We start from the raw sequence: 14,127 nt of genomic DNA, 5'->3' as shown, positions 1-14,127 counted from the left end.
ATTTATTGTTCAAGCATCTCGAAAATAATATTAAGGTTTGTATACTACATTTAAGACAGAGCTGGTAAGTTAGTACAGCAAGCGATTGATTGCGCTTTTACTTACAAAGCTTATGGTACATGAAAGCAAAACAAAGAGAACCAGCAAACTCATTCCAGTGTTCAAATTTTAACTGGAACGAGCAAAAACATGGCGATAATGAACATGAATACATGAGAATAATGCTTAATTAGTCCTCACTAATGAAGTACTAGTATTTCTTTTTTGATCTAATCTTTCTTCTTCTTCAGAATGGTAAGGTAGTGGTACTAGTGGTAGTAGAATTTCCCATGAAAGACGATAACGATGTTCTCTTAACAAACCTTCCTTTCATTCTTGGTCTCTTCTCTGCATTAAGTTTTCGAACTTCATATCTTATTTTCTTGGAGAACAATCTTGTTCTTCTTTTCTCTCTGTACCTTGAAACTCTTGCTTCTCTCCCTCCATCTCCTCCATTTGCTATATGACCTCCTCCATTCCCTAAGCCTCCAACATCTCCATACCCATGATGATGAATACGATCGGTAGGACATGGAACCTGCAAGCAAAATGTATCTAACCCATCATCAGAAAAGTAATTATTTTGATCTTACAGTATATATGTATATCTCCCATTTAGCTTCTTTTCTGAACTTATTGTTATACTATTATGTCTCATGAATTCAAATGACTTACAAGTACTTAATGTCGTTTCTATTGTATTAGAAACTAAGAATGGAAAAGGAAACCCCAAAATGGGTTGGCATGGTTTTTAGTAAGAGAACTTACCAAACAATCCGGCCAGCAATCGTCTGGGTTTACTGGCGGTCGCACACCTGTTGTCCAAGGCAAACCATGGCTAGCCCATGCAGCTATCACTGCCTCATGATTGAGTCTTAATGATATATTCTTTGACATTTTCGCTGTTTTATTGGTACGTTCTTCGTTCATTATCATCATCCTAGGAGGTATAGTATTCACTACCTTCTCATCTTCTTCCTCTCCTGTTGTGGGTGAGTCGTAATCGAAATTCAAATCCAACGTCTCTCTATACATATCGAGTTCTTGGTCCATATGACATGTCACTACAGCTTCCAATTCTTCATCATCTTCTTCCTCCTTCACCCTTCCACTATTAGTGCTCCCAAAACAACAATAATCTTCCTCCTTGGATTCAAGTAGTCCCAATCCTTCCATCCCAAAGGAGTCTTCATTGAGCCCTTTTCCTAGTAAGGTCTCTACATCAGCTGCAAACTCTGTTAGATCCATATCAGATGGAAGATTAAAACCCGAAAAGTTTTCGAATTCTTCTCCTTCAATCTGCCCATATTCTGGTAACAGATTTTTTGAAGTCTTATTAGTACTAATTTCTTGATGGTCATCCGATTTCGATGTGATTATATCAGTTGCTTCATTAGGCATTATAGATGTACAAAATTCAGATACGAAAGGATCAAATATAGGAACACGATATAGAAGTTGCTCTTCATTCTCATCAGGTGAAGTTTCATCATTACCAATTTCAGGCACAAGAGGTAGAAGAGGTTTACTCATTAGAATTGGTTCTCCGGCTTTAGTTTTCGGTGATGATGTTGGTTTCCCATGTCTAGGAGTTCTAGGTTTACGACGAAAACCTTGGTGCCATGTTGGTAAGGAAGATGAAGGGGAACTATCAATCTCATTAATCGAAGAGTTATTAGGCTTTTCGGTTAGTTTCATTGATGATGTTTTGAGAAGAACTCGTTCATGTCTTCGTGCTAATGAGTTAGCCGAATGAACCGAAGCATCGCAAGCTTGACATAGAAAAGCATCATCAGCCGTGCAATACCAACGAGCCCTTTTACACATACAACTATCACAAGCTCTTGCAGTCTTCCCACCGACGGCATTCGCCGCCTTCTTGTGGGAGGTCATGAATTGGTTAACTTAATTGATGACTAATGAACCAAATTGAATTATATTTGGTCAAGAAGAGGAAAATAAAATTGAAATCTTTCAAAAGATAAAAGATCTAAGTTCAAACTAGCCTTAAGAGGGAATTGAGAATGGATCCAAGTTGTTCAATTATGAAATTAGGAATTGAGAGTATGTGGTTTCTTAGCGACCCCCTTAAGGTGCTTTTAGGTTTATAGTCCTACACTATTTTCAATCTCATGTGTCACTTTCTCTCTCATGGATGGACCCCTCTTTTTGGTAGTATCTATGAATGAAGGATATGAGCTTTTTGGGACCCACCTTAATGCCTTATCTCAATTCTTATTGGTTGGGCTTGTAATGTCCATCCTAGTATCTCATTTCTTATTGGTTGATCTATCTAATACATGGATTTCTAGTGGGCCATAACAATGGGTGAGTATGGATATTTCATTTTCACCCTCTCCCTCTCTTGCTATAGTAAGGATTTGCTTTAATGTGATCTCCATTGTCAATTTGTCTTTTACTTTTCAATAATTCCTTTTAGGACCTCACCCTTGGTTTGGTCCCCATTTCTTTCTTTTCCTCTCTAGAAAGTTTCCTGCCAAGGGGTGCCACACAGGTTGAGAAACAGCCAGTTTCCTGACTAACTAACTTTTTGAAGTTTTATTACAACTTGGATGTAGGATATGCTGAATCTACGTGGCGCGGCGAGCCGAGAAGGGTGAGCATATTACATTGGCAGAATTACTAAACTCAAATTTCGAGTAAAGTTAGATCCAAGAGAATTTAACGTGGTACATACTTCATAACTTTAGTCAGTCTTGTTTGGAGGTGGATCTCGTATGACTTGTCATTGAAATTTGAAAAATAGATAAATTTTAAGAAATCATGTTACACCTTCTCTGGCAATAGATTATATGGAGGTAGATTGTTGCAGAACAAACGCTTGAAGTTGTCTAACCTAGTATCATGTAGTCCCTAGTGAGTATAGGGGAGGAGAACAATACTATAGTGGTTAGTGGAGCCAAATGTGTACCATTTCGTAGCTGTCTGGCCCTTCCGATAAATTGAGTGGCCTTTACATACTTGTCATGACAAGAAAAAAAAAATATGTCTTCCCCCTTTTTTTCGGGTGTAGAAACATATTAGTATGACTGTATGAGGACCAAACCCAAGGAAATTAATGTGTAGTCATACTACAAAAATTAGACTATGCTCCCAAAATTAGATAAATTGTGATGCAACATTTACTGTTGGAAGGGCATCGGTAGGAGCAGTGTGTCGGAATGCGAAAGGAGAATTTGTTATGGCCTTTGTCATAAAGTGCTCCCTCTCTACAGGATACCGGAATATGTGTGTACAGTTGAAGGAGACTCACAAAGGGTCACAAGGGCTTGTTCGAAGACTTTAGAAGAAATTCCTTGGGCATTCAAACTACTATGAAAGAGATACATAAAGGAAAACCTTCGAGATATCAAGTTCAACCACTTTGTTAGGAGTGCAAACTCTGTAGCTCACTTATTGGCGAAATAATATTTTAATTCCAGTTTAGAACAAACATTAGAGATCTATGACTCCCCCTTTTATCTTGTAAGCCAGACGGGCGTAGCCAACATGTTTTCTTGCTCAAGTAGCTTATAAATGTAGGCATTGGCCTCGTTTCATTAAAAAAAAAAACATTATCTGAAAGGAGAGATAAACCCTCGAAACTTTTTTGTAGACATAATTGTATTATTCAACTAGTGTTGTTATAAAGGTCGGGCCTACCCGGATTGAGCCCGGGCCCGGCCCGTACGGAAAACGGGCCAGGTCAACCCGGGTTCTATTCCGGGCACGGGCTGGGCCTCTATTCTGGGTCCGACGGGCTAGGCCCGGTTTGGCAAAAATCCGACTTCGACACGGCAGATTGTATTTTTTTTTCTTTATAGTTTTCATTTCTCTTTTTTCCTTCATTGCTTTAAACATTTATATTCCTATTAAGTACTTATATCTTATTTAGAAAATATAAAATAACTTACGTTCAATAATATTTTGGTTAGCTTTACAAAATCTTATCTAACAATAAATTTTGGTAAGTTTTAAGTTAGAGAAGAAATATCTAGTTTTTTACTAAAGATTTATATCTTATGTAAATTTAGAAATCTGTTCTTTTTTAAGTTAGAGAATATAAAACAATTTAGGTAAGTTTTAAGCTAGAGAAAAAATATCTAGATTCTTACTAAAGTTATATATCTTCAAATTTTATTAAAAAAAAAAATGTCAACACGGGTTGATCCGGCCCGGCCAGGACTGGGTATATACCCGGTCCCGGGCTGGGCCCTGTATAGCCAACCCGGGACTACTCCAACCCGGGTTGGCTAGGCCCGACTGGTAAAGAGCCTGGCCTGTACAGGCCCCGACCGGGCCGACCCGGGACCGGCCTTTTAGACAACACTGTATTCAACAGTAGATTGCCCCATATTTGGCCCAATTTTGCAGGAAAAATGCCTTTTGAGAAGTACTCTAGCAAAAACTTCGTACACATAAATTCAATGTGGACACTACATAAGAGTGAAACACATTTTACGTGATCATATTTTAATCAAGAAATTGGATCAAAGGTCTTATTTCAAGTTAAAAGGACAGTTATATTTGTTTCGTTAAAAATCCAATATTTTTTTACACTATTTTGCAAGCAGTTACAACTCTTTTGTAAGTTGTTGCTAACCTCTTACAAGCAGTTGCAAATTAAAAAAAATACGTAGAGGGTTGAAAACTAAAAAAAAAAATCTTTTTTCGCTAAAACGTAAAGTTTCTATGAAACTTTTCAAAGATTTTCCTATTTCATCACAAAATTTAAATGTTAATCAAATGTAACATCCGTATTGATTTATATGTACAAAAATGTTGCCATAGACCAAAGCATATCTTTGTGTTTTTACTAGAGCAGTTGTGATGCTACGTCCGACACAGACTACTGGTTGAATTTCGACCGAGTGACGTGTCCGGTCAAGATCTAGTGAGAGAAAGGAAACTCTCACTAGATCTTGACCCGACACGTTACCTGATCGAAATTCAGTCGGAGTCGTGTCGAGCATAGTGCAATTTTCTTAATTGGAGCAGCTAAAAGTCTAACATTTGCATAAGGAAGGTATATTTCTCTTGCTTTTTTTTCACTTGGGAATCCATGAATTGGACCCTACAATTTTAAGTACCAAAAACTTTACCTTGTTAAACTAAGTAATCTTATCGTGTTATAGAATCTTGAGTCACAAAAATTAGGAGAATCAGAAGACAAGGTGGAGACTTCCCTTGATTGAAAGTGATGAAGGTCTAATCAGATCGGACTATTTAGATGTTGGATTTAGTCCTTTATCCATGACACTTGTCCCATTTTAATTGATATACGTGTTCTAAATTAAGTGGATGTGAGTCCCATGATGGTGATTTTCCCCCCCAAAATTGATAATGACTGGTTTAAGGTAAGATCTTGCCAAGTAAGAAAGAAGATAAAACTTTCTCAAAGAAAAAAAAAAAGGAAAAAAAGTAAAACAATATTAATGTTGATAAATTTAGAAATTGAAAAGCATGAACTTACAATCTTTCTACTTCCTACCAGCAATTACCTTTTTGTTATGTCAGATACCTTGAAACTGACTTTATAAAACATGAATTTTAATGGGTTGGCTCACAAGTCTTGTCATTACAAGAACTAATTTTAGATAAGCAACGAGAGTACGGGAAGTTTTAAAAGGCGTCTCCTGGATAGGTTGTTGTTATCTACCGCGCTCATTTGATTTAGTGAATCTAGTTTGACAGTATTTGATTATAGGTTTTTACAAATGGATAATATAGAATTTTACTACAAACTTTGCCTAAAGGTCCATCGAGTTCAACTCCAGTATTTTGAGTAAAAATCGGTGGACTTGGACACTACCAAATTCAAAACCAACGTTCTGTACTTGAAATTGGAGTTGAATTAGGTGGACTTGAGCCAAAATTCATAATAAAATTCGGCCCAAAGCCACCGAAGTGGGTGCTAATCATAGCTATCGACCCATTTAGAATTGATGGACTTGAGCCGATTTTGTAATCAACTCGGCTCGAGTCTACTGATCTAAGTTGAGTTTAGGACTAGGAGTGTCTATTTTGAGAGAAGTTGCTTTTAACTATTTTCTGAAATATGTGAGGGCCAATAACCTAAGGCCTCATTGACACTATGGGAGGTGCCTTTAAAAAATCCCATAAGAGTATTTCAGATCTTATGTCACAAATATATTAAAATGTACAGGAAAGTTACTGAGATAGTAAAATTACAGTACTCAGATGACATGATTTTGTTTTTTTTCTTTTAACTGATGACATGATTTTGTTAAACCTCATCTAACTGTAACTGATGTTCATAATGACGAGACAGGCCGCCTTAAGCAATAATGAAGACCGCGTACAAAATTTAGCTTCGTAGGCTGATTTTATGGAAATGAAGTTCTATAGGCGCCGCCAGAATTGCTATAAGCGTTCCATAACCATAGTTCGTGAGGATGCGAGCAGATGATGAATATACTCACATTGACCCGAAGACACTAGTAGCCGGCCCAGACTATAATCTCCACCTTCGCGTTCAACCTAAATACAGTAGCGGACACGGCTTAAACCAAAACCTCCACCACCCAAAGGCTGGCCTGATAACTGACCCTATTATATTTGACGAACGTCTCATGTTCCTTTGGTTCTCCATCCCAATTTATATTTTTATTCTTGATGTATACACATACATTGACGATTCTTATTGCAGAGAGCAAGAATAGTTTAATTCCTTTAAACCAACCACATATTAAACCAGAATAGTCTAATAGCCGAAAATATCAATTTCCATTTGTTTATTGCTTTTGCGGACTAATCATACAAAATTGATTTAATTGTTTTTATAATGTTGCACGATCGATGACATAAAAGTGGTAGTCTCGAAGGGTCGTGATTTGGAATTGATTATATTATTATTGCACGAGGATTATATCTCCTAGTGGAGCATCCACTTTATATTAGTCTTTTTCACAAAAGCAACCTACCCAATCAATTGTGGGATATGAAAAACAAAACTTCACTTTTTGATTTGATTTCAAGTTTAATTTTTGATTAATTTTAGCCGCATGCTAAAACTAATCATAATCACTAGTTTGAAAATAGATATGGTATCAAAATTATCAAATGCTACAAGAATTAAAAAATTAACTTAGGTGCTGTTTTTTTTTTTTTTGACGTCTGAATCTGAATTGGCTGAATCTGAAATGGCTGAACTGAATTGGGTGAATCTGAATTGGCTGAATTATTTTGTAAGTTAGATGTTTGTTTTTTGAATCTGAATTTTTGAATCTGAATTAACTGATTTACCTTTATACCCCTATTTAATATTTTCACAACAACCCTAATTTTACAAAACCCTATATTCTCTCTATCTAATAAATAGAAAAGCAAAACCCTATCAATTTCTCTTTCTCCATTTCTCAGCCTCCCTCTCACTCTTCCGGCCAGATCTCTCTCCGGCGAAACATCTCTCTCTCCGGCTAAACATCTCTCTCTCGGCCAGATCTCTCTGAGTCTCTGGCAGATTCTCTCTCTCTATCTCTCTCTCTCTCAGTTCATCTCTCTCTCTCTCCCCCCTTTCTCTCAGTTCCTCTCTCCTAAACAGATCGAGTCAAGTCTTTTTGTGGTGTCTGTCGTTTTTTTGGCGGTGGTGATTCTCGGTTTCTGGTGGTGAATCTCTGGTTTTGGTGGTGGTTGTGGTTCTCGGTTGTTGGTGGTGGTGGTTCTCGATTTCTGGTTTTGGTGGTGGTTCTCGGTTTCTGGTTTTGGTGGTGGTTGTCGGTTTTTGCTGGAGGTGCTGGTGGTTTTCTGTTGTTGGTGGAGGTGGTGGTGGTTGTCGATATTTGGTGGAGGTGCTGGTGGTTTTTTGTTTTAGGTGGAGGTGCTGGTGGTTGTCGGTTTTTGGTGGAGGTGCTGGTGGTTGTCTGTTTTTGGTGGAGGTGGTTGTGGTTGTCGGTTTTTGGTGGTGGTGGTGGTAGTCCGGTGGTGGTGGTGGTGGTGGTGGTAGTCCGGTGGTGGTGGTAGTCCGGTGGTGGTGGTAGTCCGGTAGTGTTGGCGCTAAAATATTTGAGTATGAAATATTTCTAATACACGGGGGCATTAGTGTCATTTAACATAATTCAGATATCTTGCCTTTATTTCAGACTTGTTTTGGAGTCTGAAAATTGAGGGTTATTTTTCAGTCCATTCAGACATGAACTCAATTCAGCAAACAATTCAGATTTCAATAAATAAGAAAAACAAATATCTGAAATCTGAATTGAGGTCAATTCAGATTTCAGATCTGAAAAAAATGAAAAAACAAACAGCACCTTAGATTCATTGGTTAAAAATTAAGAAAAACCACTAGTAAATCAATTAGTCACGGTAGAAAAGTAAGTTATATTGAAATAGAAGATTAAAACAATATCCCTATAAGAGAAAGACTCGTACAAGATGTCAACTCTTGAACAACATGATTAGCCAAACGAAAGTACAAGATGATTCTTCAGAAAAGAAATTGGATGCCATTTTAACGTCCACGATTAGACAACAAATTCCGTCACCACAACAAAATTTAACATATTTCATATATATGCCAAACTAAGTTACATTTATAATTTAAGATCTTCTAAACAGTTCATTTAAAAACCAACCTCGTATAATGAATGTATTATTAAAACTCTACGAGCGAACGAGTGGTTATCAATTTCAACATTCTTTTGCTTTAAAGTTGAATCTATCTATCATCAATTGAAAAAAAGATCGTATATTATTATGAAAAGCAAAAGTTACAATTATTTAATTAATTTGGATTAGTTATCTGATTAGACTGGTTTTAATTAGTCCACCTAATCATTTATCAAAAGGGTGGCTGAGAATCATCTATCATGAGGAGAAAAGTGGAAGTGAAAGTCCTACCCTACAATGTTAGTATTTGGCTCCTAAAAACACATTTTTTATACAAGTTTTAGTGAGCATACCTAATTAAACAGCTCACTCAATACATGGAAGTGAAATGGCAAAGAAAGAAAAGGTTGATTTATTGGAGTTGTTAATGAGGAGTGTTTCATTCTTAATAGAAAAGTTAGGGACTTTGAGTCCTCTCTCTATTTTGGCATCCCCACATAAACTGAACATTAGAGTAAGTAAAGCAGACAACTCTAACCTTGTAATCTACCATGTAGAGGCCATGCCTAATAACTCTAACCTTGGCATTGAGAGGAAAACTTTAGCATTGTCCCAGTCTCTTCGGAATTAAAATGTAGGTAAATATTAAGACTTAGTGATGATGTCGAAAGTGATTTCAGGTATCATTCAGATAATGAAAGATCATCGAACAGATGATGAATTTTTCTATGTATGATTTGGAGAAACAGAACCTGCAAAAAATTCAAAAACTTTTTTGACGCTCCAGTCAGTAAGATGTTTTTGCAATTAAATGATTGAAAAGTCTGAGTTTAGAAGATGAACCTTCCATCCTTCACGAAACCGAACATGTAATATTTATATAAATTCAGATGGTTGACCATGATCAGCGACTGAGATGATGCGGTAGTGAGGCATCCGCTTGGATGGAGCCAAGTTGTTGATGGTCATTAAGATGATAATATCGCATGCGAGCGTATCTTCTGATACTGAAAGATCCTCTGACAATTTGCAGATCGTGCATAGAAAGTTGCTTTTGGCCTGCCTTAGTCTTCCACGTCATTTAGCTTTGCTCAGGCTTTTCGTGGAGCTCGGGCAGACCGAGCTTACTTGGTTGATCTCTCTGCCCCAGACCTCGGGCCAGGGTTTAGGTTGGGTAACTCTGGACTAAGATTCACCTTCCTATGCCTTTAGGCAAGACAGGCTTAAGGAGCCGAGCTGATTTATGCAGACCTCCCTTAATTCTCCAAGACCCAGAGCTTTTGGACATTTGTTGACTTCTTAACGTTGCGAAAGCTAACTATTATTTGGCTCAAATATTGCTATTCATGATATTGATCCGATTAAATATCGTATATCACCAGGATGCAATTCATCTCATTGAATTTACAGGAGAAGATTTATCATAAAAAAGAGAGAGACTAAGGAGTAGAAAAACTCTGTTTTATTCACCTGTCATGGTTAGTCGCATATATTGATATAATATTGATAAATAATAAATTTGTCTAAAATAAATCGTGTCTAAAGCCGAGCAGGACTCGAGATTATTCTGCTGACCTCTCTACTCTGCATCTCGGACCAGATCAGGGCTCAGGTTGCAGAGCTGACTCGAATTCAAGACTGAATTTTTTCTGGCGAAGCAGGGCTGACGGTGTCGGTGGATCATGGCTTAATTTTGCGTGGCGCAACATGGTTTATCGTATCAAGCTGACTCTGCAGACCTTCCTTTACTACTTCGAGACTAAAGTAGAGCTCATCGGCAAAACTCTTTCAGATCCACCTATTTGTCGTTGCCCTGGGTCGAGGTGAAGGTTCAATTTTTATTCAACCTCCTCACTTTTTAGTGGGAGATGGTCAATATTTGACCAAACCTCTTGCAAACCCTTTTTGGAGGAGAATTAGGTCAAATGGGGCTATAGACAAGAGAAAAGGAGTGCTCTTAAAAAGTTGTAGCAACTTTTTTCTTGCTCAAAGTTCTACTAGTCTGAGCAATGCTCAAGTCGAACCCACCACCAAGTTTTCTGTGCCATATGATATAATATCTCTTAATTTTTCAACTAAAAAGTTGAGCCACTTGTTTTAATCAAATTATATTGGATGACCCATCATTAGAATTTTATGGTGCATATCAAAGCAAAATATCTTTCTCTCACTATGATTTTTAATTTTATAATGTTTTATTTTCTTATTGAAAGCTTATCTGTTCTTTATGTGTTTCTCTTTCTCATCTAGTCATCTCAACATTGTGTTTAATTAGTACATTTCTTTAAACTAATTAACAATTAAAATCAAATACAAATTATGCTTTTGATCTCTAATCACTCCATTAGATGCCAATGGATTAGTGATTATAATCTCACTTTCTCTTCATTGAATAAATTTTCTTATTAGCTAGATAACACTAATCATTGTCTTGATAATGGTGGTTATGATCTTTAATCACCTAAATTAGATTCTCATGCTTGTTAGCTCAAAACCTAATACACACATCGCTTAATAACTTAATTATTAACTTTGTTTTATTGATTTAAGTAGCTATTACAAGCATTATCAATCATACAAATATATTTTCTTATATGACTCTTGATAGTAGTTTAACAAAGAAAAAAAAAAGTAAGCCTCATCAATCTCTATTCTAATCAAACCAATCTCCCCCAAAAATTAAACCCAAACTCATTTTAAGTAAATCTTAAGAGTAAATAATTATGACTTTAGAGGTGTCAAATAAACTTGAACTCCATATTTTGGCTTCACAGTAAGGACAATAACTGGGGCATGTCGATAATTCTCCGAAATTGTGAAGCTAAATCGTGATATTAACATAGCTAATACAATTTTCGCTTCTGCCATGGCGAATGCTTGACCGACACAATTTCTAGGCCCTGCAGCAAATGGCATAAAATGTCGTCCGGCCGAGTATGGTTTTCCTGCAAATCTCTCTGGATTAAACTCATGGACATCTTTACCCCATAGTTCTTCACTGTGGTGAATTGCTAGTACTGGTATCCAAATTGATAGTCCTGCTGGAATTTCTAAGTCACCCAATTTTATATCTTCAAATACCATCCTAGGTAGAAGGGATGCTGGTGGGTATAACCTCAATGACTCCATGATCACCATGTTTAACTGCAAAAGGCAAAACATGATTAGAGAGAGATTGTGATAGTCCCACATGGAACAAATAGAGCCTGGGCCATAGGCGCAAGCTCAAACATAGTAAGTGTCGAGGTCTTTCAAATGGGTGGGCTCATGGATCTTCACCACGAACAAAACTCTGTGCGCATTGGGCTTGGGCCTGTATCTCAAAACAGAGACAACTCGATAACAGATGTGGCTTGGGTCGTTACAGAAAGAGACGGTTCTTACCAAGGTTAGCTTGGGGAGATGCTCAAGTGTGGGATTTTCATTGTTAAGAACTTTTAACACTTCGGCGCGAACTTTATCTTGCCAAGAAGGGTTAGTAGCTAAGAGCATGATAGTCCATGTGAGAAGAAGAGCAGTAGTGTCATGTCCGGCGAAGAAAAATGTCTTACATTCATCCATGAGAAGCTGAAGAGTGAAGCTGAATCCATTTTCTCTCTTTTTTTCAGTCTCAGCTAATAACATACCCAATAAGTCATCCCCATAAGACGTACTTCGACCGATTTCTACACAATCTTTTCGACTTTGAATTATCTCCATTAATAATCTCTCTACTTCCATCTTCAATGACTTGATCTCTCTATTGAATTTACTAGGAAAAAATCTTTAAAAAAAAAACAACGTCATAATTCAATATATAATATTGAAAGAATCAAGCAAGTTGATAGAGATGGTCATATAGAAAGTGAAGTTCAAGTTAATGAATATAAGGAATATATATCCAAAGAAAGAATAGAAGACTAATTACCTACTCCCAGGAAGGCATAAATGGCGGCTAGATTGAGCACAAAGATTCTGTAAAGATGTAAGAAGATGAAATATTTGTTTCCCTTTGTCGTAACTACTATCGAACTCAGTCCTTGATATAATTTCGGCAGTTAGTTGAGTCATATATTCACCGATATCGACTTCATTTTTGCCCGAATTGACTATTGATTGTAGTGATAGGATCGTATTCTTAGTGCATTCCACCATGTATCCCACATGACACTGTTGATAAATATATTAGCCAATCGTTTCGATGTTTAGAGGAATAAGAAATAATGAAACATAAGTGATATTATTATTCAAAATTAAGAATCAATGATGTTCATTTAGTACCTTAAGTTTATCTGCCATGAAAGCAGGAGCAACTATATGTCTTTGGTGGTACCAATCTTCACCATTAGCCATTAATAAACCTCGACCGATAAAATGTTTAGATCCTTGTCTTTGTAGCCACGATTTACCCGTAACTTTACTATATTTAGACGATAATAACTCTTTTATCATCTCTGTATCTGTTAAACACATCCTTGGTTCGCTTCCTACCCAATATATAAAACGTTTACCTGTATATAAATGTCGAGTTTAGTTCGATATTATTAAAAAATTGAAAACAATCAAATTAACAAGATATAGTAGTAATAAAAGTTTTGGAATTAATCAAATATGTAAGTATATTTTTACCATATTCTTTAGACCAATATAGAAAATGTGGAAGAAGACGAGGAACGATGTTGTGATGAATGGAGTCAATGTCATTTGAAGTAGCTTTTGATACGAAAGACGAAACATCTGAGAGATTACCGACAAGGAAGCGAGGTTTAGGACCATAAACTCCTTGCTTTTCCATGAATTTTCTTATACGTCTTGGGTTTAACCAATAACATAAGATGGTTATATAAGCAACTCTTATTATACACAAGCAAAGAAGACACACCACTACTGCTATTAGCAACAATATTACTTCCATAACACCTTAAATCTCTTGGTATAGAGACTAGAGAGAGAGACAGAGAGAGAGATAGAGAGAGGTGAGGGGTTATGGGACTGTTGTGAACCTCCTCAATACCTCTTTATATACCCATAATAAGAGCATCCGGCGGTCAAGATAAGTTGCACGTGACGGATCGAGAAGACGAGATCCGACGATCAAGAAGAATTCAGAATATTGAACATATTTGAAGATGGGAGATTTTATAGGGCCCCCTAATTTTTGTTAAGAGGCCCCCCCTCAATGATAATTTACCATATAAAATGGTTCATGGGGAGGCCTTTTAACAAAATTGGCGAGGCCTTATAAAACTTCCCTTTGAAGATATATTGAAGATATGTGAAAATTTAGTTTCTTATATTCAGAATATCTCTTGTGAGATATGGAAGATATATTAGATATGATGATTACTAATATACAATATATGGAAGATATAAAATATATGAGACGGATCGAGATGAAGAGATCCGACGATAAAGAAGAGTCCAAGATATCTGAAGATACAGAAGATATATTCAAGATATCTCTAATATTTAGATAAATATTGTATTCTTTCCTAAGTTTAGTTAGAGCATCTCCAATGCAAAACTCAAAAATGTCAAGTT

The 14,127-nt window shown here is 36.6% G+C and overlaps 2 protein-coding genes across 2 annotated transcripts; both read right to left on the bottom strand.

Annotated features, from left to right (window-relative positions):
- Position 1: 1 nt before the first annotated feature.
- BBX16 (B-box type zinc finger protein with CCT domain-containing protein) lies at positions 2-3,606 on the bottom strand. The gene is made up of 2 exons (XM_086637829.1): positions 808-3,606; positions 2-577 (listed from the first exon to the last, which is right to left on the bottom strand). Exons 1-2 carry the CDS (start codon positions 1,930-1,932, stop codon positions 287-289), a joined length of 1,416 nt encoding a protein of 471 aa, XP_086493955.1. The 5' UTR covers positions 1,933-3,606; the 3' UTR covers positions 2-286.
- A 7,516-nt stretch (positions 3,607-11,122) lies between these two features.
- Positions 11,123-13,556, bottom strand: LOC147563434 (cytokinin hydroxylase-like). Its single transcript, XM_086637737.1, has 5 exons — positions 13,216-13,556; positions 12,868-13,097; positions 12,515-12,756; positions 11,992-12,370; positions 11,123-11,751 (listed from the first exon to the last, which is right to left on the bottom strand). Exons 1-5 carry the CDS (start codon positions 13,499-13,501, stop codon positions 11,329-11,331), a joined length of 1,560 nt encoding a protein of 519 aa, XP_086493863.1. The 5' UTR covers positions 13,502-13,556; the 3' UTR covers positions 11,123-11,328.
- Positions 13,557-14,127: the final 571 nt, after the last annotated feature.

Source organism: Eschscholzia californica, unplaced genomic scaffold, assembly GCF_041429995.1.
Source record: "Eschscholzia californica isolate CP2 unplaced genomic scaffold, dmEscCali1.0.p SCAF_1, whole genome shotgun sequence".
Classification (NCBI taxonomy): Eukaryota; Viridiplantae; Streptophyta; class Magnoliopsida; order Ranunculales; family Papaveraceae; genus Eschscholzia; species Eschscholzia californica.
This window is presented reverse-complemented; position numbering and strand designations above follow the sequence as displayed.

What these genes read in the sequence shown, in the direction of transcription:
- BBX16 (XM_086637829.1), bottom strand. Translation starts at nt 1,932, where the DNA reads ATGACCTCCCACAAGAAGGCGGCGAATGCCGTCGGTGGGAAGACTGCA. An exon ending in ATTGCTGGCCGGATTGTTTG is followed by an intron (nt 578 to 807) that starts GTAAGTTCTCTT and finishes TTTTGCTTGCAG; the next exon opens with GTTCCATGTCCTACCGATCG.
- LOC147563434 (XM_086637737.1), bottom strand. Translation starts at nt 13,501, where the DNA reads ATGGAAGTAATATTGTTGCTAATAGCAGTAGTGGTGTGTCTTCTTTGC. An exon ending in ATATTGGTCTAAAGAATATG is followed by an intron (nt 13,098 to 13,215) that starts GTAAAAATATAC and finishes ATTTATATACAG; the next exon opens with GTAAACGTTTTATATATTGG. An exon ending in ATCTCCCCAAGCTAACCTTG is followed by an intron (nt 11,752 to 11,991) that starts GTAAGAACCGTC and finishes TGCCTTTTGCAG; the next exon opens with TTAAACATGGTGATCATGGA.